We start from the raw sequence: 25,233 nt of genomic DNA, 5'->3' as shown, positions 1-25,233 counted from the left end.
GGCCTGCTCCGACATTCAACAAGATCATGGCTGACGTGATTGCAACCTCAACCCCACATTCCTGCCCCCCCCCCCCCCCCCCCCCGATACCCTTTCACTCCCTTTTTTTATCAAAAATCTACATTCAAAGTCTCTGCTTCCACCCGGCCATTATCAGGCTGCTGTTAGTGGGAGCTGTCTGTGTGCAAATTGGTTTCCGGGTTTCCGACATTACAATAGTAACTACTCTTCAAAGGTTTCAAATTAGCACCAATACCTGGAGGTCACGGGATTGACTGCAGCTGCTGTCCCTTGAAATTTATCAGTATATTCCGGGAGTTTTCAATTATTTTTGTGTCAAATGATTGAAATGGAAAATACCTCGTCTTACCAAGTTGTACAGTATTTCATATCAAATGTTCAATTAATAGTCCAGTTATGAAAGATTAATGGCTCCATAATCAAATGTGCCTTGCAGCCTCTCCTGCAAGCACTGACATCTAGCCACGTGTTGTAATCTTTAGTTAAAATGTGGACAGTGACTTAGTCTCAGCAGAGATGTGTGGTTAGCCCTCGGAAGTAGGCCTTTTTCTCAGCCGGAGTGAAGGTATGTTTGATTTTATTCACTACTACATCACAGCTAGGGACAGGCGGACACGGCAATCTAACACAACGGTCTCTGAGCTACCTCGAACCAATGGAATGGACGTCCATTGGCAGGTTTAACAAGCTCGACACCATCCAGGTCGAACAGCCCACTTTACCAGCACCCTCTCCCCCACTTTCGACATTCACTCCCTCCACTAGCGACAGACGGCGGCAGCCGTGCGCACCATCTATAAGACTGCAGCAACTCACCAAGGCTCCTTCGGCAGCACCTTCCAAACCCACCACCATTACCACTCAGGAGGGACAAGGGCAGCAGACACATGGGAACATCACCGCCTGCGAGTTCCCCTCCAAGCCACACACTATCCTGGTTTGGAAATACATTACCATTCCTTCACTGTCAAAATCCTGGAACTGCAGCTTCCAATTCCTAGGGGTGCACATCACCAAAAATCTGTCCTGGTCCACTCACGTCGAAACTATGACCAGGAAAGCACAACAGCGTCTATACTTCTTCAGGAAACTAAGGATATTTAGCATGCCCACACTGACTCTTACCAATTTTTACAGATGCACCATAGAAAACGTCCTATCGGGCTGCATCACGGCCTGGTATGGCAACTGTTCGCCCAACACCTTAAGAAATTTCAGAGAGTTGTGAACACCGCCCAGTCCATCACACAAGCCACCCCCCATTCATTGACTCCATCTACACCTCCCGCTGCCTGGGGAAAGCGGGCAGCATAATCAAAGACCCCTCCCGCCCGGCTTACTCACTCCTCCAACTTCTTCCATCGGGCAGGAGATACAAAAGTCTGAGAACGCGCACGAACAGACTCAAAAACAGCTTCTTCCCCACTGTCACCAGACTCCTAAACGACCCTCTTATGGACTGACCTGATTAATAAAAAGGCACCACAGTAGCATTGTGAATAGCACAATTGCTTCACAGCTCCAGGGTCCCAGGTTCGATTCCGGCTTGGGTCACTGTCTGTGCGGAGTCTGCACATCCTCCCCGTGTGTGCGTGGGTTTCCTCTGGCTGCTCCGGTTTCCTCCCACAGTCCAAAGATGTGCAGGTTAGGTGGATTGGCCATGATAAATTGCCCTTAGTGTCCAAAATTGCCCTTAGTGTTGGGTGGGTTACTGGGTTATGGGGATAGGGTGGAGGTGTTGACCTTGGGTAGGGTGCTCTTTCCAAGAGCCGGTGCAGACTCGATGGGCTGAATGGCCTCCTTCTGCACTGTAAATTCTATGATCTATGATACTAATCCCCTGTATGCTGCACCCGATGCTGGTGTCTATGTATTTGCTTTGTATACCTTGGGTTGCCCTTTTACGTGTTTCTTTTCTTGTACTAAGTGATCTGTTGAGCTGCACACAGAAAAATACTTTTCACTCTACCTCGGTACACGTGACAATAAACAAATCCAATCCAATCCTGACAGCACTGTGGGTGTACCTACACCACATGACTGCAGTGGTTTGAGAAGGCAGCTCACCACCATCTTCTCTGGGGCATTTAGGGGTGGGCAATAAATGCCGATATAGTCAGATGCAGTCGATGGACAACCCACATTAAGCTCGTTGTTTTGTTTTACCTGCAGTGGTGGAAGAGCCCTTAAGTGGCAATTCATTGTCCAAAGGGCAGGCTGGTGGTGTAAGGTCCCAAATCCCAGTGTCTTGCACTCTCTATTTGCTCACTGCTAATTTGAAGTGCATGCTCATTTCACAATAACTTAATTTCCCTTTGGCGCCGTCATTTCTGCAGTGTCACCTTACTACAAGTGCTCAAAAGCAGGACAAGGATCATGCTGAAACACAAGCACTGGCTCATTTGAGGGGATTGATAATGGGTCAGGTCAAGGCACACCGACAGCGGTTTTCATTCTGTGTGGAACATCGTGCAAAAACCAATGTGTTCCTGCGGACACCCTTGTAAATACAGCTATGTTCCCGAGGCCGAGATTCCCTGACAACATTGATACTCTCCCGAGGGGAATTCCTTGTAAATGTCAATAGACTCCATGGAGGGATTCCTGGTAAATATTGATGCACTCCTGAGGGAAAATCGTTGCAGGTATTAATGCAGTCCTGAGGGGCAGCGAGGGTTCTGGTAAACATTAATACACTCATAAATGGGACTCCAGTCAAATAATAATGAACTCTCTGGGGAAGAATCAACTACAAATATTGATAATACCTCACTGACAATATTGAAGAATGACAAATGGAAATCTCTGCAGATATTGAGGCAACCACAAGGGGGAACCCTCCCAAATATTGATACATAATGAGGAAAACTTTCAAAAGCCCCAACTCTCAGGCAGTGCATGCCGGAACCTAACCACTCGCTGTGTGAATACGTTTTGCCTCATGTCGCCACTGCTTCGTCTGCCAATCACCTTAAATCTGTGCCCTCCGGCTCTTGATCCTTCTGCCAATGTGGGCCAGCATTTGTTGCCCATCCCTAATTGCCCTGGAACTGCGTGGCTTGCTCGTCCATACCAACCAGGTTACTGCAGGTCTGGAGTCACTGTGGGCCATGCCAGATAAGTCGGCAGATTCCTTTGCCTCAAGTTACATCAGTGAACCAAATGAGCCTCTGCAACAATTGATGGCTGTCGTCATGGCGACCATTACTCAGCCCAACTTCAATTTCACCCGCCCCCGAGGCGGGATTTGAACCCATGTCCTCGGAGCATTAGACTGAGCTGCTGACATTACCACTACAATACCAGTGCTCCTTTTGTACGCTATGCCTCATTTATAACGTTCAGAACCCTGTGTGCCTTTTTAATGTCTTTATCAAATTGCCCTGCCACCTTTATGGTTTTGTCACCGGGGTTCCGGAATAGAATGCTGTCACTGGTATAGTATTCTGGGCTGCCTTATGTCTCTGTGATGTACCAATCAGAGTGGACCCACATCAACAAATCTCTGTCTATTTTCTCACGCAGATTGGCAATCGTACCAGCGGCCACATGAGGAAAAACATTTTTATTCCCTGTGGCTCTTGGAAAGAGCATCCTACCCAAGCCCACACCCCCACCCAATCCCTATAACCCAGTAATCCCACCCAACACTAAGGGCAATTTCGGATACTCAGGGCAATTTAGCATGGCCAATCCACCTAACCCGCACATCTTTGGACTGTGGGAGGAAACCGGAGCACCCGGAGGAAACCCACGCACACACGGTGAGAACGTGCAGACTCCGCACAGACAGTGACCCAAGCTGGGAATCGAACCTGGGACCCTGGAGCTGTGAAGCAATTATGCTAACCACTATGCTACTGTGATTCGGAATACATTGCACATTGAATAATAGCTTTCAACAGGGAATGAGAGCTCTCCGGGAAATGTAGGAGAGTGGGGTTAATCAAATGGCTTCTCTAAAAAGGCTGATACTACCCAAATGGGCTGAATGGTCTCTTTCTGATGCTGTATTATTCTGTGATTCTTGTCATAAAACAATTATAGTTCATTGTGGGTGGGACCTTACTGCCCCGTCCGCTCCTGGGATCGGCCAGGCTGTCGAACCTCGCGCAGCGTGTCCCATCACAACGGGATGAGTCAGTCTCAGCCTGTGTTTTTTCCATGACTTGATGCTCAGAGAGAATATAATTATCAGGCTCGGAGCGATTTTGAGGATATTGGATTGGATTGGATTTGTTTATTGTCAGGTGTACCAAGGTACAGTGAAAAATATTTTTCTGCGAGCAGCTCAAACAGATCGTTAAGTACATGAAAAGAAAAGAAGATAAAAAGAAAATACATAATAGGGCAACACAAGGTACACAATGTAAATACAGAGACACCGGCATCGGGTGAAGCATACAGGAGCGTAGCATTAATCAGGTCAGTCCATAAGAGGGTCATTTAGGAGTCTGGTAACAGCGGGGAAGAAGCTGTTTTTGATTCTGTCCGTGCGAGACTTTTGTATCTCCTGCCCAATGGAAGAAGTTAACATCAAGCTTAGTGAAAGTGTTAACAAAACTTATTCAAATGGCTGCATATGCATATGACGAAGGGCGTTTAAACGTGGACAAAAATGGATTCTGCGTCAACATGGGGCGGCACTGTGGCACAGTGGTTAGTACTGCTGCCTCTCAGCAACAGGGAACCAGGTTCGATTCTGGCCTCGGTTGACTGTCTGTGCGGAGTCTGCACTTTCTCCCCATGTCTGCATGGGTTTCCTCCGGGTGCTCTGGTTTCCTCCCACAGTCCAAAGATATGCAGGTTAGTTGGACTGGCCATGCTAAATTGACCCTTTGTGTCCAAAAGGTTAGGTGGAGTTACTGGGTTACGGGAATAGGGTGGGGAGTGGACCTCGACAGGGTGGTCTATCAGAGGGTCGGTGCACGTATTCTATCATTCTACGGATCTGAATAGAATACTTGACAGCCACCTGCGTGCAAGGATCAACCAGCATTTGAAGAAAAGAGATCTTTGTCTCCCTAATTGGTCTTGGAACAGATGAGACTACTGGAACGGTTGGGGCAGAGGTAAGACTGAATGACTGTTGTCAACTGCTACTGCATCATTGTGATCTGAGGGCAGCACGGTGGCCTAGTGGTTAGCACAACCGCCTCACGGCGCTGAGGTCCCAGGTTCGATCCCGGCTCTGGGTCACTGTCCATGTGGAGTTTGCACATTCTCCCCATGTCTGCGTGGGTTTCGCCCCCACAACCCAAAAATGTGCAGAATAGGTGGATTGGCCATGCTAAATTGCCCCTTAATTGGAAAAAATAATTGGGTAATCTAAATTTATTTTTTTTAAAAATCATTGTGATCTGAACCCCAGAATTGTTAACCCGGCAGTCATGTGACTGAAACTAACTTTCAGGAAAGGTATTCCGAACAAAGCAAATCCAACTGGGAATCATCTGAAACATCAGAAGAGAAAGTCTGCTAATGCAGCCAGAGGACTGGAACTTCAAATCCAACTGAGAACCAATTTGTGGCAATTTGTCAACAAGATGCGTCACAGCTCCATGATGATCCTTTGTTTCTGAAAACCCTTCACTTGAACAAAAGGATCAATGTAACCAGGAAAGATATCAGGCTGTATCAATAAATAGACTGAGTGATAAATCCCTAATTTGTTATTACTGCTTTAACTATAGCTGTATCTAATCTATGCATGTGTTAGTGTTACACATTTTCAACATCCGAGGTCTGTTGATATATAGCCCTCTTTATTTTTAAAATTACTGAAGGCTACCTGTTGGCAGTAATTTTAAATTAGAAAAAAATCAGTAAGGAAACATGAAAACTATACAGACAAACATCCTGTTGTATCTCATAGAATCTCATAGAATTTATCTCATAGAATTTACAGTGCAGAAGGAGGCCATTCGGCCCATCGAGTCTCCACCGGCTCCTGGAAAGAGCACCCTACCCAAGGTCAACACCTCCACCCTATTCCCATAACCCAGTAACCCCACCCAACACTAAGGGCAATTTTGGACACTAAGGGCAATTTATCATGGCCAATCCACCTAACCTGCACATCTTTGGACTGTGGGAGGAAACCGGAGCACCCGGAGGAAACCCACGCACACACGGGGAGGATGTGCAGACTCTGCACAGACAGTGACCCAAGCCGGAATCGAACCTGGGACCCTGGAGCTGTGAGGCGATTGTGCTATCCACAATGCTACCGTGTTGCCCTGTTGATAGATCGGAAGGGACCACACAAATTCTGCCTGTCACAGAATAATCTGGTTTAGCAGAAACTGCACGAATTCTTTCCGCTTAACGGTGTCCAAACAAGGGACATGCTTTTTAGTTCGTCCCTCCACTTCACAACCGAATTCATGGCAAGGTTATTGTGGAAAATAAGAGCTCATAGTATATGGGGTAACATATCGGCATGGATAAAAGATTGGCTAACTAACAGGAAACAGAGAGTTGGCATGGACGGGTATTTTTCTGGTTGGCAGGATGTGGCGAGCGATGTGCCACAGGGATCAGTGCTGGAACCTCAAATTCTTACAGATTATGGAAATGACTTGGATGAAGGGTGGCGGCTAAATTTGCTGATGACACAAAGGTAGGTAGGAAAGTAAGTTGTGAAGAAGACGTAAGGAGGCTACAAAAAGTCATAGATAGGTTAAGTGAGTGGGCAAAGATCTGACAAAGAGAGTATAATGTGGGAAAATGTTCAATTGTCCATTTAGCAGTGTTATGTAGCAGGGAATACATCCCTTCTGGCGGAATTGATCTGCAGTGATGTCACAGAGAGCTGTTTGCGTGGGCTTCAGTTCACCATCTCAGACTGCGTGAGCAACATCTCCTAATTAACCTCTCATTGTGTTTGTAAGAATCCAGAGGGTGGCACCTCCGTGCATTTTCTCTTTGGGGCACACATCGAGAATATGACAAAAGAGAAAACGGGCGACAAGGATGGAGGCCAAGAAAAGAATTGTTGAGCCAAAAATCGTTGAAAATTAAAGTGGGGCGTCAAGAGTGGAGAAAACACTCGCACATGGGGCATAGCAAAGGCATCGATGCTGAAGGTTTGAAAAAGAAACGGAGCACAATAGCGAGCAAGCAGAACGACAGTCGTCGGAGTGGGTAGTGATGTGTTAGGGAGGTTGGTTCGACGTGGACTGCACTTGATGCAGTGTGGCGAGAGACAGACCTCAAACACTGGAGAAGATCCAACACGATTTTATTCAACGACACAACTAATATATATGCTAAGCTATGGGTATACTGAACTGACTGGAGACCTATTGCCTGACCAGACGTACTAGATACCGCGTGGTGTTTGTACTGGCTAATGCTCACAAACTCTGACTGTCTCAGTGGCTGGGTCCAGAGAGGGAGGGAAACCTAGTGCCCTCTGGCTTTATAGTGGCCGTGTCCTGTCTGGTGATTGGCTGCACTGTGCTGTGTGCTTACTGGTCATCCTGTGTGTCAATCACTGCCTGTCTGCACTCCATTATATATAGAAGTGGATATTATGATAGGTAGATTCTAGGTTTCAGGGACTGTGGACGCGGTGAAGCAAAATGGACTGTGGGAACGGGGATTCAAAAGTCTCTCGAATCTGTACAAGTCACTACTCGGGAAAAAAGGCAAAAATGAAAAAATTCTAATTTGTATTGCGGATAAGGAGATCTCGGGCTAGATTCTCCCCTACCCGGCGGGGCGGGAGGTCCCGGCGGGATAAAGTGGCGTGAACCACTCCGGCGTCGGGCCGCCCCAAAGGTGCGGATTTCTCCGGACCTTTAGGGGCCAAGCCCTAACCTTGAGGGGCTAGGCCCGCGCCGGAGTGGTTGGAGCCCCGCCAGCCGGCGGGAAAGGCCTTTGGCGCCACGCCAGCCGGGGCCGAAGGGACTTCGCCGGCCGGCGGAAGTCCACGCATGCGCTGGAGCATCAGCGGCTGCTGACGTCATCCCCGCGCATGCGCAGAGGAGGGGGTCACTTCCGCCTCCGCCATAGTGAAGGCCATGGCCAACGCGGAAGGAAAAGAGTGCCCCCCACAGCACAGGCCCGCCCGCCGATCGGTGGGCCAGGTAGCCTCGTGCCCCCAGGACCCCAGAGCCCGCCCACGCCGCCAGTCCCGCCGGTAAGGGAGGTGTTTTGATTCACGCCGGCATTACAGCAGCGGGACTTCGGCCCATCGCGGGCCAGAGAATCGCCGGGGGGAGGCGTGAATCCCGCCCCCGCCGTCTCCCAAAGTCTCCGGAACCAGAGATTCGGCGGGGGCGGGAATCCCGCCGGCGGGGGGGGGGGGGGGGGGGGGGGGGGGGGGGGTCGGAGAATCCAGTACCTCTTATGCCAAACATCAAAAATAAATGGAAGGGAGGAAAGTTGGTTGACGTATAGAGCCTAGGAGCCGGGATCAGGAATGGCAGGAAATATGGGAGCCAGGGGTGCATTATATGAAAACTGTGCGACTTGGAACTCATATGGAGAGAAGTTTCAACTTTACCTCACAGCCAATCAAACACCGGAGGGCTTAAAGGTTGCAACATTTCTCAGTTCTGTAGGGTGTAGAATTTTTATGCTGCTGAAAAACTTAGTTTGTCCAGCAAAGCCGGGAAAAAGCCTCTAATGAATAAATAAAAATTCTAGAAGGGTTTTCTCACCCAGGCTGCTGCCCTCCCTAACAGCACAGTGGGTGTACCTGCACCACATGGGGTGCAGCGGTTCAAGAAGGCAGCTCATCACCACCTTCTCCAGGGCAATTAGGGATGGACGATAAATGCTGGTCTGCCCAGCAGCACACGTGAAGAAATAAAGGGAATCTGTCTCCTTTCTATAATAATACTAATCTTTATTGTCACAAGCAGGCTTACATTAACACTGCAATGAAGTTACTGTGAAAAGCCCCTAGTCGCCACTCTCCGGCGCCTGTTCGGGTACACAGAGGGAGAATTCAGAATGTCCAATTCACCTAACAAGCAGGTCTTTTGGGACTTGTGGGAGGAAACCGGAGCACCCGGAGGAAACCCACGCGGACACAGGATGTGCAGACGCCACACAGACAGTGACAGTGAAGCCACAGTGCTAACCACTGTGCTACCGTGCTGCCCATTCACAACCTTCAGCTCATTTAAACTCAGCAACTCACTTACCCAATATTCTCCATTTTCTCCAAAGTGGATTGATTCAAATGTTTGACCTCATTTTGAACTTCAGCATGGCTCCTTCTCTCCTCAAACACCAGGCTTCTGACTATTTTTCACTCCTTCCTGATCATTTGCCCCCTCCTTCAGCTGCTCAGAGGTCTTGAGGAGCAGCAGGTGGTGCCCCGATTCTGAGCCTTGGTTCGAACCCCAGCCCAGGAACTGGGGGGGGGGGCGGGGAATTTCTTTAAGCAAAGCACAGCAAGCAATCGTCGTGTGTTTGTCTTTGGGATCCTTGATGGGGTGGTTTGGTTATGGGCGTGAGAACATGTGGGTTTGCCTCTTTGAGTCATTAATGACTGGTCGGAAGGGTTTTTTTTTAAAGCACATGGGGGAATAACAGGTAGCTTGGAATCTATATTTTGGTTTACATTTTAAAGAAATTACAACTCATTATCCATCAGACCAGCTCTCAAATCCCATTTTTCTTTGTAATTGAATTTAAATTCCCTTAACTCTCATGGTGGGATTTGAACTAATGTCTCTCGGACATGAGCCTAGACATCTAGATCATCGCTCAGTAAATTGCCATCTCCTGTAATGAGTTCAAAACTGTGGATATAACATTACTCCATCACAAGGGAAAGTCCTGCAAATATTAATATATAATCCCAGGGGGAAATTCCTCCACATATTAACAAAACCTCAAGGAAATTGCAGCAAATATTGATAAAAAAATCTTGTTGGGGAGTTTCTCTGAAAAGGTCTACATCCTAGAGGCGAGATTCCTGAAAATGTCTATAAAACCTCAGGAGAAATCGACCCTTATATTGATACAATATCATATATTATAACGACATTGATAACATTTAATATATTAGAATTATATTGACCCATTCTGAGAGGGAATTCCTGTAAGCACTGACATAGCCCCAGGAGACATCACTCTACATATTGATACATTTTTGAGGGGGATTTCCTGCAAATATGCAAACATATGTAATTTCCCTTCCATGGAGTGCCTGCGAATATCTACGTCCGAGGGGGAAATCCCTGTCATAACTGACACAGCAAAACAGGCAATTCCTGCAAACATTATTGCAGAATCCCAAAAGCGAGATCATAATAATAATAATCTTTATTATTGTCACAAGTAGGCTGACATTAACACTGCACTGAAGTTACTACGAAAAGTCCCGAGTCGCCACACTCCGGCGCCTGTTCGGGTACACAGAGGGAGAATTCAGAATGTCCAATTCACCTAACAAGCTTCTTTCGGGACTTGTGGGAGGAAACCGGAGCACCCGGAGGAAACCCACGCAGACACGGGGAGAATGTGCAGACCCCGCACAGACTGTGACCCAAGCCGGGAATCGAACCCGGGTCCCTGGCGCTGTGAAGCAACAGTGCTAACTACTGGGCAACCTTGCTGCAGAACGAAGAGTAGGATACAAAGGAAAGGTTTATTGAAAGTACAAACAAAGGCTAACTCCACTCCCCAAAGGGTCTCAGGCCGGGTTTCTTTCTACTATGTGGGCTCCCTTCATCAAAGGGGAAATCCCACTCCGTTACTCGGGAGGTTGGTATTCAGTAGAGGTCACAGGGAACGGGTGGTCCACACCTGGTGATCCGATGCGGGGACCTGTAACAATTCTCACACCTCCAATTAATCTCCTTGCAAATATTGATACAACCCCGATGGGAATTCCAGCAAACACCGATACAACCTTGAGAGACATTTCCTGCACATCATGAATACAGTTTGGGACGGAAGCCGTCTAATATTGAAACATTCATGAGGTCAAACACCGTAAATACTGAGGGAACTCATCGGGCAGCATGGTGGCGCAGTGGGACTACGGCGTTGAGGACCTGGGTTTGTATCCCGGCCCTAGGTCACTGCCCGTATGGAGTTTGCACATTCTCACCGTGTCTGCGTGGGTTTCACCCCCACAACCCAAAGATGTGCAGGCGAGGTGGATTGTCCACGCCAAATTGCCCCTTAATTGGAAAGAAAATAATAATAATTGGGTACTCTTTTTTTTTAAATTTAGAGTACCCAATTATTTTTACCAATTAAGGGGCAATTTAGCATGGCCAATCTACCTACCCTGCACATCTTTGGGTTGTGGGGGTGAAACCCACGCAGACACGGGGAGAATGTGCAAACTCCACACGGACAGTGACCCAGGGCCGGGATTCGAACCCGGGTCCTCAGCGCCGTAGGCAGCAATGCTAACCACTGTGCCACCGTGCTGCCCCATAATTGGGTACTCTAAATTTATTTTAAAAAATGAAATGAAATGAAAATCGCTTATTGTCACGAGTAGGCTTCAAATGAAGTTACTGTGAAAAGCCCCTAGTCGTCACATTCCGGCACCTGTTCGGGGAGGCTGTTACGGGAATCGAACCGTGCTGCTGGCCTGCCTTAGTCTGCTTTTAAAGCCAGCGATTTAGCCCAGTGAGCTAAACAGCCCCATGTCGGAGCTCAGAAAGCAAGCGCTGCAAACATTGCTATAACCCAGAATCACGCAGAAACGATAGGAAGCCACTCAGTCCATCTTGTCTGTGCTGGCCCTTTGAGGAAGCAGTCATTTACCTGCCCTGCCCTCCATCCTGCAAATGTATCCTTTTCAGATACTTCGACTTTCTTTTGAAAGTTCCTACTGAATCTGCTTCCACCACCCTTTCAGGCAGCGCCTTCGAGATCACACAGCTCGAGTGTAAAGACTTCAGTGTTAAATATGGAAATTTATAGGTCGGGATTTTGCACCTGCGTTTGGCCTGGGATGAACCTTCTTTTGTTATTGGACATCGGGGAACCGTTAAAAAATTGCGCCTCGATCTCAGGATTCCTGACGCCGCTGGCGTATTACGGCTCCGCCCACCAGCGTGACGGCGTGGGCAACACCTCCATTTTTTTTGCACCAAATGCTGCATTATCTAATTTTAGGTGTTTTTCTTGGAGTTTTTCATTTGCGACAGCTAAGTCTTATCACCATACAGTTCAATTGTACAGTTGCGTTAATCAGAACTGAGGTTGTAAATAATTTACACCCTTTTATTATACATGTGGTTGAAATTTACACCCTGATTGCCCGGCGGATATTTCTGCTTGGACTCAAGGCCCCAGATTGGCTCTCCCGAGTGTTATCAAATGAAAACAGAGAGCAAATGAGATGTGGGCCGGGATTCTCCCCTACCCGGCGGGCTGGGGGGGTCCCGGTGTGTCGGAGTGGCGTGAACCACTCTGGCGTCGGGCCGCCCCAAAGGTGCGGAAATCTCTGCATCTTTCGGTGCCAAGCCCTAACATTGAGGGGCTAGGCCCGCGCCGGAGAGGTTGGCGCTCCGCCGGCCGGCGGGAAAGGCCTTTGGCGCCACGGCAGCTGAGACCGAAAGGACTTCGCCGGCCGGCGTAAGTCCGCGCATGCGCCGGAGCGTCAGCGGCCGCAAACGTCATCCCCGCGCATGCGAGGGGAGGGGGTCTCTTCCGCCTCCGCCATGGTGAAGACCATGGCAAAGGCGGAAGAAAAAGAGTGCCCCCACGGCACAGGCCCGCCCGCCGATCGGTGGGCCCCGATCGCGGGCCAGGCCACTGTGGGGGCACCCCTGGGGTCAGATCACCCCGCGCCCCCCCCCAGGACCCCGGCGCCCGCCCGCGCCGCCAATCCCGCCGGTCAGGTAGGTGCTTTGATTCCCACCGGCGGGGGAGGCCTGACAGCGGCGGGACTTCGGCCCATCGCGGGCCGGAGAATCGGCGGGGGGGGGGGGGGCCCGCCGACCGGCGCGGCACGATTCCCGCCCCCGCCGAATCTCTGGTGGCGGAGAATTCGGGACACGGTGGGGGCGGGATTGGCGCTGGCCCCGGGCGATTCTCCGACCTGGTGGGGGGGTCGGAGAATCCCGCCCGTGGTCTATTTACATTGCAGTGACCAGCATAGTGGGGATGTGGTCCGAGATACCCCTTTGAAGCCTGGGGCGGTGGGTACCCAACAAGTACCGCACCCCAGGACAGAGCGAGGTAGGAGATGATCTCAGTCACGTCGGGTACGCCCTTTGTACGGCAGTATTGCTGTGTTGCCGTACCTGAGCATCCACACCCTTTGGTATGTTGTGCAGATTTCTCCTTCTCGCTGTGTATGCGTATTCGCTCCTCCCCACGCTTAATCTCCCCCCCCCCCATCCCACCCCCGCCAACCCCCATTTCCCTCCTCTGATTGTTTCTCCCCTCGCCCCCACCCCCCCCCCCCTGCTCCTCGCCTCCGCCCCCCCCCCCCCCCCTCCCTTGGCTGCTGGTCACGAACAGGTCCGGGAAGAGACAGGTAAATTATGTTCACAGGTAGTGGTAACCTTCCTCCGGCCCCCTGATGGCGAATTTGATTTATTTCCAGTTTTAAGAGACTCTGCTAAGTCGGAGAGCCAGTCTGAGGCCCTGAGTGGCGCTGCCGACCTCCGTCCAAGCAGAAATATCCGCCGGGCAATCAGGGAGGCAAAGGCCAGGGTGGCGGTCTCTCTACCTGTAAAGAGCTCTCGATGTTCCGATACCCCAAAGACTGGCACTAACGGGCATGGGTCCATCTTTACCCCCACCGCTCTGGACATGGCCTCAAAGAAGGCGGACCAGAACCCATGAGTTTGCGGCAGGACCAGACCATGTGGGTGTGGTTGGCTGGACCCCCTCTGATACTGTTCGCATTTCTCCTCCACTCCCGGGAAGAACCTGCTCATCCGAGTCCTGGTCAGGTGCACCCTGTGCACCACCTTTAGTTGCATTCGGCTCAGCCCTGCACATGAGGATGTGGCGTTTACCATGAGCAGAGTTTCGAACCAGAGTCCTTCCCTTATCTCCATGGCCAGCTCCTCCTCCCACCTTTCTCGCATCTCATCCGGTGGGGCCCTTACCTTTTCAAACAATTGTCCGTGTATGTCGCCACATTTACCATCCCCTAGCGAGTTTGGTGCTGGTAGTGTGTCCAGTAGGGTGTGTCCAGGTATCTGGGGGAATGAAATGGTCTCCTTGTGGAGGAGGTATCACACCTGTAAGTACCAGAGTTTTTAACCTTTCAGGAGCTTCTCTGTTAGCTCACCAAGGGGCGCTACGCTACTGTCTATGTACATGTCTCTCACCGTCAGTACCTCTCCGTCCTCTCTCCATGTTTTGAAGGTGGTGTCCATTTATACTGGGATAAATTTGTGGTTCCTCCGGATGGCAGCAGCAACAGACCTGTCCCCCAGTTTGGAATGGTGCCTGAGTTGGTTCCAGGTCGGTAATGTAGCGACTACCGCCGAGCTCCTCGAATACTTGGCTGGGGGGAATGGAAGTGAGGCAGTGACCAGTGCCCAGAGGGATGTCCCAGTACAGGAGGCCTCCTACATCTGCACCCATTCCATCTGTGGCTCCCCCAACCTCCCCGCATCCTCCCCGTTAACCGTCCAGTGATAGAATAGGAGGTTCGGCAGAGCCAAGCCACTCATGTGTCGCCCTCTCTGTAGGACGGTTTTCCGTATCCTCGGACTCTTTCCCGACAAGGTGAAGGTTATGATTAGTTTGTCCACTCTGGTGAGGAAGGATTTGGGGATGAAGATCGGGAGTGAAGTGAATAAGAAGAGGAACCGTGGCAGCACGCTCATTTTTATCGTCTGCACTCTTCCCGCCAGGGAGAGTGGGAGTGAATCCCATCTCCACAGGTCCGTCTTCACCTCCTCCACCAGGCTGGACAGGTTCCACTGGTGGAGCAGTGACCACCGTGAGCTATCTGTATCCCCCAGGTACCTGAACTTGGTTTGGGCCAATTTGAATGGCGGTGTTCCCAGCTCTGATCTCGGGGCTCCCTCCCAAGATTTTACTCTTGCTCCGGTTTATTTTATATCCCAAGAAAGCTCCGAACTCCCTCCGGAGTTTCCGTTTTCCTGACCAAGCTGACTAGGGGGTTCAACACGTAGAGTAGCCGGTCATCCGCATACAATGAGATTCGCTGCCTCCTCTCTGGATGCCTGTCCACCCCTTCGTTGATCTAAGAGCGATGGCTGGTGGCTCAATTGCCAGTGTAAACAGCAGCGGGAACAGCGGGCGCCCCTGCTTCGTGCCTCTGAGCAGCTGGATAGATTCAGAGCTGCTGGTGTTCGTCCGCACGCTCATCAGGGAGAGAGCTGTACAGAAGTTTCACCCACGAGGTGAACACTGGCCCAAACCCAAACTGTTGCAGCACCCCCATGAGGTACCAACATTCTACTCTGTCGAAGGCTTCCTCAGCTTCCAGGGAGACGATCACTTCTGGTGTCCCTGCCCCGGGTGGGGTCACAACCACTTTCAACAGGCGGCTGATGTTCACTATCAGCTGCCTGCCCTTGACCAACCCGGTCTGATCTTCCCGTGATTGCTTCTGGCAAGCGAATCTCCCCGTCGCCTCACCAGGGGTTTGGCGTCAGTGTGCAGGAGTGAGATGGGTCAGTATGACCGGCACTCTGTCGGGACCTTGTCTTTTTTGCAGATCAGTGAGATCGAGGCCTGCGCCAACGTGGGCGGCAGGACCCCCCTCGACAGCGAGTTGTTGAACATCTCCCGCAGGCGCAGGGCTTGTGCTGCCACAAACTTCTTATGGAGGTCCAGCGGTTACCCTCTCGGTCCCACCCCGGTGCCTTCCCCGGCTGCATGGAATTAGTGCACTGCATGATCTATAGAATCACAGAATTTACAGTGCAGAAGGAGGCCATTCAGCCCATCGAGTCTGCACTGGCTCTTGGAAAGAGCACCCAACTCAAACCCACACCTCCATCCTATCCCCATAACCTAGTAACCCCACCCAACACTAAGGGCAATTTTGGACACGAAGGGCAATTTATCATGGCCAATCCACCTAACCTACAAATTTTTGGACAGTGAGAAGAAACCGGAGCACCCGGAGGAAACCCACGCACACCCGGGGAGGATGTGCAGACTCCGCACAGACAGTGACCCAAGCCGGGAATCGAACCTGGGACCCTGGAGCTGTGAAGCAATTGTGCTAACCACTATGCTACCGTGCTGCCTTTCCAGTCCTAGCGTGCTTCCCGCCCTGACTCCTTTCCACCCCCACAGCTGGCCTGTCGAGACTGTCGAGGAACTGTTTCATCTTTGGGTCCCCCTCCGGGGGCTCGGCAGTGTATAGTCCCCGGTAAACGTTCGCATCTGGAGCTGTGACCACCCGACCATTCCCATCCATTACCTGTGCTATCTCTTCTTGTGGCGGCCTCCTCAGCTGGTGTGTCAGCAGGCGGCTGGCCTCGTCTCCATGCTCAGAATAGACCTCCCGTGTTTGGCGGAGCTGGCTCGCTGCTTTCCAGGCGGAGAGCAGGTCAAATTCCATTTGTAGCTTTTTCCTCTCCGCCAGTAGTTGCGCGGTTGGACCCGTGGAGTACCGCCAATCCACCGCCAATGTGGAGTTGACAGCTGTTGCCTAGCCACCCTCTCCTTCCTGTCTTCTAAGTTACTATTTCCCCCCGATCATTGCCTTCAAAGCCTCCCAGAACGTGGAGGGTCGTTGCAGACTCAATGGGCTGAATGGCCTCCTCCTGCAGAGATTCCACACAGAAAGAGACCCTTTGGCCCATCCTCTCTGCGCCAGCCATCAAGCCCCTATCTATTCTAATATTCTAGCACTTGGGCCTTGCATGCTATGACGTTTCCAAACATGACAACAGAAGCAATCAGTGAAGAGCCCAGCGGACAGACGCAGCAATGAGAGAAACAGCGGCAAGGTGAGGACAGTGCGGGCAAATCTTCAATCATCCTGAAATGGCTACACTGATGGGAAGCCATGGAGAAAATCTTGCCTTAACCAGAGTGTTTGGATCACGTGCTAGGCCCGGATCGAGCTGAGAAGCGGCTGAACTGGCAATGCATGTTTGCCAGGTAGAAAACAGCTTCAGGACTAGCAGAGTCACGTTTAATAGCGGGGTCGTTCTGGGAGCTGCAAGTACCAGGAAAGACCCCGCTCAACACACCCAACACGGGACTCAATCGTGCCCTGAATTTTCACTGTTTAGTATCAGTCTCCTAAATGTTTTTTACGTTCTATTTCCAAGGTTTATGGATTGTTTAATGGTTCCCCAGGAGCTGGGGGGTTGGGGCAGGATGGAGGGGGGTATTGGGGTGGTGACTGGGGCAGGGGAAGCTCGACTAATTCCCTGCGAGGCCTGTGGGGTGTGCAGGAATGGCTGAAAGGAGCTGATTTCTGACACTTACCTCGCCCAGGAGGCTGCTCCGACCATGGAGCTGCTATCAAACATCCCAGGCCTCCCCTCACTCACTGCTGATGTCATCAATCTGCGACTTTGGAACTTGAGTAAGGCCACAGACCTTCCTTTGTCGGGAGCCCGAATGGTCTTTGTTCTGATATCTTATTCACGGGATGTGGGCCTCATGGGCAAGCCCAGCATTTGTTCCCCATCCCTAATTGCCCCCGAACTGAATGGCTTTCTGTGGATCTGGAGTCACATGTAGGCCAGACCGGGTAAGGATGGCAGATTCCCTTCCCCGAAGGACATCGGTGAGCCAGATGGGTTTTTACAGCAATCGATGATGATTTTTAAAAAAAAATTCACTAATTGTAGACCACCATTTATTGCCGCATCCCTAACTGCCCTTCTCGAAGCGCTGCAGTCCAAGTGGTGTAGGTACATCCACAGTGCTGTGAGGGAGGGAGTTCCAGGATGTTGCCCCAGCGACAGCGAAGAAACGGCCAATATATTTCCAAGTCAGGGTGGTGAGTGACTGGGAGGGGAACCTCCAGGTGGTGGGGTTCCCAGGTATCTGCTGCTCTTGTCCTCCTAGATGGTAGTGGTCGTGGGTTTGGAAGGTGCTGCCTGAGGAGCCTTGGTGAGTTCCTGCAGGGGAATCTTGTAGACGGCACACACCGACCTGAATATTTTAGGGTCTCCATCACTGAAACTAATCTTGCACTGCAGCTGTATTCATTGAAATTTAAATTCCACCAGATGCCATGGTGAGAGTTGAACTCCTGCCCCTTGACCATTAGTCCCAGTCTCTTGATTATTAACCCAGGGGCACACCCACCATGCCACCCTCCCATCCAAAATCAAGGGGACAGGCGTGGGGCAGGATTACTTGACCTGAATATTTCTGTCATTGCTGACCCTTCAATCCCTTTCCTCCTCTGAATCCACACATTCTTCACGGTCAAGAGAACCAGGCTATTCAACTCTATGGGGAATCACAGCAATCCCTTTCCTCACCATTTGCCGCCACGGATGGGTCTTCTCAATAACAACTGGGTTGGTGGAGTATTTGTGACGTCAGTATTCTTCATCAGAAAGTTCAAGACCCACTCCACAGATGCAGGCTGATGTGCCACTGAGGGAGTGCGCCATTGTCAGTGGTGCCACCTTTTGGATGAGGCGCTAAACAGAGGCCCAAACCGCCCTCCCAGATGCTTACTGCACAGAAGAGTACGGGAAAATAAACAATTCCCCAATCGGCATCACTAAAATCAGTTGTGTCCTCATCGCATTGGTGTTTCTGGGATCCTGCTGTGCTGAAATTGGCTGTCATGTTTCCTACAGGACAATAGTGAGCGTACTTTAATAAGTGCTTCACTGGCAGCAAAGTGCTGGGAGGATGTGAGAGGTGCTACGTAAATGTGACTCATTTCTCTGTCCTTGTCCATTCTTGCCACCCTGGATTAGATCATGAAGCAAAGTGGGAAGGGTTGAGAATTTACTGGCGGGCAACAGAAATGCTGAGTACACATTCATCCTTAAAGTGCAATGAGAGTGTCGCCTGATTTACTTTAATTAGCTCTTTGCAATAGTGAGGAGTATTGCATTTTCCCGAGCTGGGACTGAGGGATGTGGGGTGAATGTGGGATTGAGGGATATGGGGAGAAAATGGGTGTGTAGGATTGAAGGATATAGGAGATACATAGAGATACATAGAACATGCAGTGCAGAAGGAGGCCATTCGGCCCATTGAGTCTGCACTGACCCACTTAAACCCGCACTTCCCCCCTATCCCCATAACCCAATAACCCTTCCTAACCTTTTTGGACACTAAGGGCAATTTATCATGGCCAATCCACCTAACCTGCGCATCTTTGGACTGGGGGAGGAAACCGGAGCACCCGTAGGAAACCCACGCAGACACAAGGAGAACTTGCAGACTCCACACAGACAGTGACCCAGCAGGGAATCGAACCTGGGACCCTGGAGCTGTGAAGCCACAGTGCTAGCCACGTGTGCTACCATGCTCCCAGAAGGTGTGATTGAGGGATATGGGGAGGGAGTTGGCGGGTTTGAGGGTTGTGAGGAGGAGGTGGGTTGAGGGATATGGGGGAAAGATGGGTTGGCGGGATTGAGGGATGTGAGATTGAGGGGATGGGGTGGAGGTGGAATTGAAAGGTATGAGGAGGAGTTGGGTGAGAGGAATTGAGGGATATGGGGAGGAGGTGGATTGAGGGATATGGGAAGAAGGTGGGCCAGAGGGATATGGGGAGAAGGTGGGATTGAGGGATATGGGGAGAAGGTGGGATTGAGGGATATGGGAAGAAGGTGGGCCAGAGGGATATGGGGAGAAGGTGGGATTGAGGGATATGGGGAGAAGGTGGGATTGAGGGATATGGGGAGAAGGTTGGATAGAGGGATATGGGAAGAAGGTGGGTCAGAGGGATATGGGGAGAAGGTGGGATTGAGGGATATGGGGAGAAGGTGGGATTGAGGGATATGGGGAGAAGCTGCGATTGAGGGATATCAGGAGAAGATGGGTGGGTGGGATAGAGGGATATGGGGAGAAGATGGGATTGAGGGTTTTGGGGAGATGGTGGGATTGAGGGATATGGATTCAGTAGCGAGTTGGTGGGAATGAGGGCCTGTGGAGGAGTTGATTTGGTGTGATTGAGGGATAAGGGGAGAAGGTGGGATTGAAAGATCTGGGGAGAAGGTGGGTGTGTGGGATTGAGGGATATGGATTCAGTAGTGAGTTGGTGGGAATGAGGGCCTGTGGAGGAGTTGATTTGGTGTGATTGAGGGATAAGGGGAGAAGGTGGGATTGAAAGATCTGGGGAGAAGGTGGGTGTGTGGGATTGAGGGATATGGGGAGATGGTTGGTTTGTGGGAGATGGGGAGAAGGTCGGTAGGTAGGATTGAGAGGCATGGGGAGAAGGTGGGATAGAGGTTTATGGGGAGAAGGTGGATTGAGGGATATCAGGAGAAAGTGGATGTGTGGGATTGAGGGATATGGGGAGTTGGAGGGATTGAGTGATAGGGTTTTGAAGTCCAATCTGCCTGATCTGGAACCAGGAGAGTTGGCATGCAGCTAACTTTCCAAGAAATTAATAATAATCGCTTATTGTCACAAGTAGGCTTCAATGAAGTTACTGTGAAAAGCCCCGAGTTCGGGGAGGCCGGTACAGGAATTGAACCCGTTCTGCTGGCATTGTTCTGCATTACAAGCCAGCTGTTTAGCCCACCGTGCTAAACCACCCAATGATTAACTACTTGTGTGTGATCCTTGAGCATCGCCAGCAGTTGTGACTTGGAGGGTAGTGTCCTCGCCTTTGAATCGCACGATTCGGGGTACAGGACCCACTCCAAGGAATTTAACACCAGGTCCAGGCTGACACTCTCACCTCAGCACTGAGGGAGTGCTGCAGGGTCACCGGTCAAGTCTTCTGGCTGACACATTAAACCAAGGTTCCATCTGTCTGCTCAAATGGATGTGGACGGTCCCATGGCTCTATTACAAAGAAGAGTATGGGAGTTCTCCCCCAATGCTCTGGCCAATATCGATCCACATCACTAAAATCAGACTATTTGGCCATTATCACATTGCCGTTTGTGGAATCTTGCTGTGCAAGAATTGGCAGCTGTGTTGCCTACATTACAATAGTAACTACACTTGATTAATGTTTCATTGACCAAAAAACACTTTGAGACATCTAATAGTCTTATTAGATAAATGCAAATCATCTTTTGCTTTCCTTTAACCAATTTCATGATTGGTCAATGGGCAGCACGCTGGCACAGCGGTTAGCACTGCTACCTCATAGCGTCGGGACCCGGGTTCGATTCTGGCGTCGCGTGACTGTCTGTGTGGAGTTTGCACGTTCTCCCCGTGTCCGCGTGGGTTTCCTCCGGGTGCTCCGGTTTCCTCCCACAGTCCAAAGATGTGCAGGTTAGGTGGATCGGCCATGCTAAATTTCTCCTTCGTGTTCAAAGATGTGAAGACTAACCAGGATAGGACAGGGGAGAGGTCCTATGTAGGGTGCTCTTTTGGAGGGTCGGTGCATACTTGATGGGCAGAATGGCCTCCTTCTGCACTGTCGGGATTCTATGTATCGCGTTATGGTGTGTGGGAGCTTGCAGTGTGAAAATTCTGTGTTTCTTTCATTGCAACAGGTGCTGCCTTTGTATGGCAGTAAGATGCTTTGGGACAGCCCAGGTTGCGAAAGGCGCTATATAAATGCAGGTTCATCCTCTCTTTCCCCAGAGAGCAGCAGAAAACATGTCTTCCTGGGAGTGGAGGGCAATATCTGAACAACAGTTGCCACGTAAACCTTACAGAAACAATGACTTGAAGCACAGAAGATGGAGGAAGTAAAACACTTTGTCACTTTCTGGGAAAGAAGGTGATGATCTGATTGCTTCACTCCCGAGTGCTCGGCTGACACTCTCGCCGAGCTCCCTTTAAAACCCCTGCTCCCATTTCTCCTCATTTGCAGTCACTGCAGCCTTCCTGAATCAAGTCGGCCCTGCGGTTTCCCATGGCAACCACTCTCACCGCTGATAAAAATCCATTTAGAAAAACTGAGTGCTTGGCTAAAGTTGTCACCAGCGTGTTTCCCCAGGATCGGCATTGCTGCTGCAGCGAGCTCATTCCTCGGTTAAAGTCTCTGCTCAACTCTGGCGGACAATTCTCGGGCTCGAGGCACAGCGGAGGGTATCTCCATGACGCCAACCCAGAACTGGGCTGTGAGGGACAATGGGCCCCACAGCCCCAAAACCACAATGCCAATCACAAGCGAGCTTGGAATAAATCCACTTGGATCATGTACAAATGGGGCTAATAGGGTTAAATTGCGCTAGCTGGATTTTGTACTCCCTCGGATATGGAGCAGCAGCAATAACAATTTATATAACACCTTTAACATAATGGAATGAAAACAAAGCAAGATGATAAAATTAAATTTGACAATGAGCCCCGTAAAGAGATAATAGCAGCGGTGAGCAGAAATTGAGGGGATTATATAATTGAAGTGTTGCAGATGATTAAAGGAATAGAATAGAATAGAACAGTACAGGCCCTTCGGCCCTCGATGTTGTGCCGAGCAATGATCACCCTACTCAAACCCATGTATCCACCCTATACCCGTAATCCAACAACTCCCCCCTCCCTTAACCTTACTTTTTAGGACACTACGGGCAATTTAGCATGGCCAATCCACCTAACCCGCACATCTTTGGACTGTGGGAGGAAACCGGAGCACCCGGAGGAAACCCACGCACACACGGGGAGGACGTGCAGACTCCGCACAGACAGTGATCCAGCCGGGAACCGAACCTGGGACCCTGGAGCTGTGAAGCATTTATGCTAACCACCATGCTACCGTGCTGTTGATAGGGTAGATAGAGATTTTTTTTCCTTCAGTGGATTGAGTCCAGAACAAAGGGGCATAATCTTATAATTAGAGCCAAGCTGTTCGGGCCAAAATCAAGAGGGCGGCACGGTGGCACAGTGGTTAGCACTGCTGCCTCACAGCGCCAGGGACCCCAGGTTCAATTCCGGCCTCGGGTGACTGTGCGGAGTTTGCACGTTCTCCCCGTGTCTGCGTGGGTTTCCTCCGGGTGCTCCGGTTTCCTCCCACAGCCCAAAGGTGTGCAGGTTAGGTGGGTTGGGCGTGCTAAATTGCCCCTTGGTGTCCAAAGATGTGGGGGATAGGTGGGGTGATGGGGATAAGGCAGGGGAGTGGGCCGAGATAGGGTGCTGTTTCGGAGGGTCCGTTCACACTCGACCGGCTGAATGGCCTCCTTCTGCAGCGTCGGGATTCTATGGCATACAAAACACTCCTTTCACGCAAATTGGAGTCAAATAGAATAGTACGATACAACACAGAAAGAGGATATTTGGGCTGCCATGTCTGTGCTGGCCCTCTGAAGGTGGAAATCACCCAGTGCCATTCTCTCGCCTACTCCCTGTAATTGTGCACATTCTTCCCTTTCAGATAACGCTTCAATCTCTTTTCAAATGCTTCAGCTGACCCCTCCTCCACAACACTCACAGACAGTGCATTCCAGACTCTAACCACTCGCTGTGTGAATCTGCCTCCACCACACTCACAGACAGTGCATTCCAGACTCTAACCACTCACTGTGTGAATCTGCCTCCACCACACTCACAGACAGTACATTCCAGATCCTAACCACTCGCTGTGTGAATCTGCCTCCACCACACGCACAGAGAAAGAACAAAGAAAAGTACAGCACAGGAACAGGCCCTTCGGCCCTCCAAGCCTGTGCCGACCATGCCACCCGTCTAAACTAAAATCTTCTACACTTCCGGGGTCCGTATCCCTCTATTCCCATCTTATTCATGTATTTGTCAAGATGCCCCTTAAATGTCACTATCGTCCCTGCTTCCACCACCTGCTCCGGCAGCGAGTTCCAGGCACCCACTACCCTCTGTGTAAAAAACTTCCCTCGTACATCTCCTCTAAACCTTGCCCCTCGCACCTTAAAACTATGCCCCCAGTAATTGACCGCTCTACCCTGGGAAAAAGTCTCTGACTATCCACTCTGTCTATGCCCCTCATAATTTTGTAGACCTTTATCAGGTCACCCCTCAACCTCCGTTGTTCCAGTGAGAACAAACCGAGTTTATTCAGCCTCCATACCAGGCAACATCCTGGTAAATCTCTTCTGCACCTTCTCTAAAGCCTCCACTTCCTTCTGGTAGTGTGGCGACCTGAATTGAACACTATACTCCAAGAGCAGCCTAACTAAGGTTCTATACAGCTGCAACATGACTTGCCAATTCTTATACTCAATGCCCCAGCCAATGAAGGCAAGCATGCCGTATGCCTTCTTGACTACCTTCTCCATCTGTGTTGCCCCTTTCAGTGACCTGTGGACCTGTACACCTAGATCTCTCTGACTGTCAATACTCTTGTGGGTTCTGCCATTCACTGTATATTCCCTACAGTGCATTCCAGATCCTAACCACTCACTGTGTGAATCTGCCTCCACCACACTCACAGACAGTACATTCCAGATCCTAACCACTCGCTGTGTGAATCTGCCTCCACCACACTCACAGACAGTACATTCCAGATCCTAACCACTCGCTGTGTGAATCTGCCTCCACCACACTCACAGACAGTACATTCCAGATCCTAACCACTCGCTGTGTGAATCTGCCTCCACCACACTCACAGACAGTACATTCCAGATCCTAACCACTCGCTGTGTGAATCTGCCTCCACCACACTCACAGACAGTACATTCCTGATCCTAACCACTCGCTGTGTGAATCTGCCTCCACCGCACTCTCAGACAGTACATTCCTGATCCTAACCACTCGCTGTGTGAATCTGCCTCCACCGCACTCTCAGACAGTACATTCCAGATCCTAACCACTCGCTGCATGTAAAGGTTTCTCATGTCTATATTGCTGCTTTAGCGAATTAACTTCAATCTGTGCCTACTGATTCTTGATCCTCCCTATCTGCTCTGTCCAGAACCCTCATGATTTTGAACACCTCTGTCAAATCTCCTCTCCATCTTCTCCAAGGAGAACAGTCCCAACTTCTCCAATCTATCTACATAACTGAAGTTCCTCATTCCTGGAAACATTCCCATGAATATTTTCTGCACTCTGTCCAATGCGTTCACAGCCTTCCTAAAGCATAGTGCCCAGAGCTGGGTGCCATATTCCAACTCAGGCCAAACTAGTATCTTCCAACAAGTTCAACGGAACCTCTTTGCTTTTGTACTCAGCGCCCCATGAGTGCTATATTCTTCATGAACTGTGCTCTCAAGCTCCCCTGCCACCTTCAATGACTTATACACATATACA

The 25,233-nt window shown here is 50.4% G+C and overlaps 1 protein-coding gene across 3 annotated transcripts in view; it reads right to left on the bottom strand.

Moving 5' to 3' along the window:
• Positions 1-25,233, bottom strand: part of arrb1 (arrestin, beta 1) — a 148,012-nt gene that overhangs the window by 70,960 nt on the left and 51,819 nt on the right. For 2 of the 3 annotated variants that reach the window (XM_038818752.1, XM_038818754.1), the window contains exon 1: positions 17,395-17,448. The exons of the other annotated variant lie outside the window; for it this stretch is intronic. In XM_038818752.1, coding sequence (XP_038674680.1) covers positions 17,395-17,438 — 44 coding nt within the window. In that variant the 5' untranslated portion in view covers positions 17,439-17,448. Of the gene's footprint in view, positions 1-17,394; positions 17,449-25,233 lie in introns of those variants that run through there. 3 annotated transcript variants of the gene reach the window in all.

Source organism: Scyliorhinus canicula, chromosome 14 (assembly GCF_902713615.1).
Source record: "Scyliorhinus canicula chromosome 14, sScyCan1.1, whole genome shotgun sequence".
NCBI classification, from domain to species: Eukaryota; Metazoa; Chordata; class Chondrichthyes; order Carcharhiniformes; family Scyliorhinidae; genus Scyliorhinus; species Scyliorhinus canicula.
The sequence above is the reverse complement of the archived record's forward strand: the minus strand, read 5'-3'. Positions and strand labels throughout refer to the sequence as shown.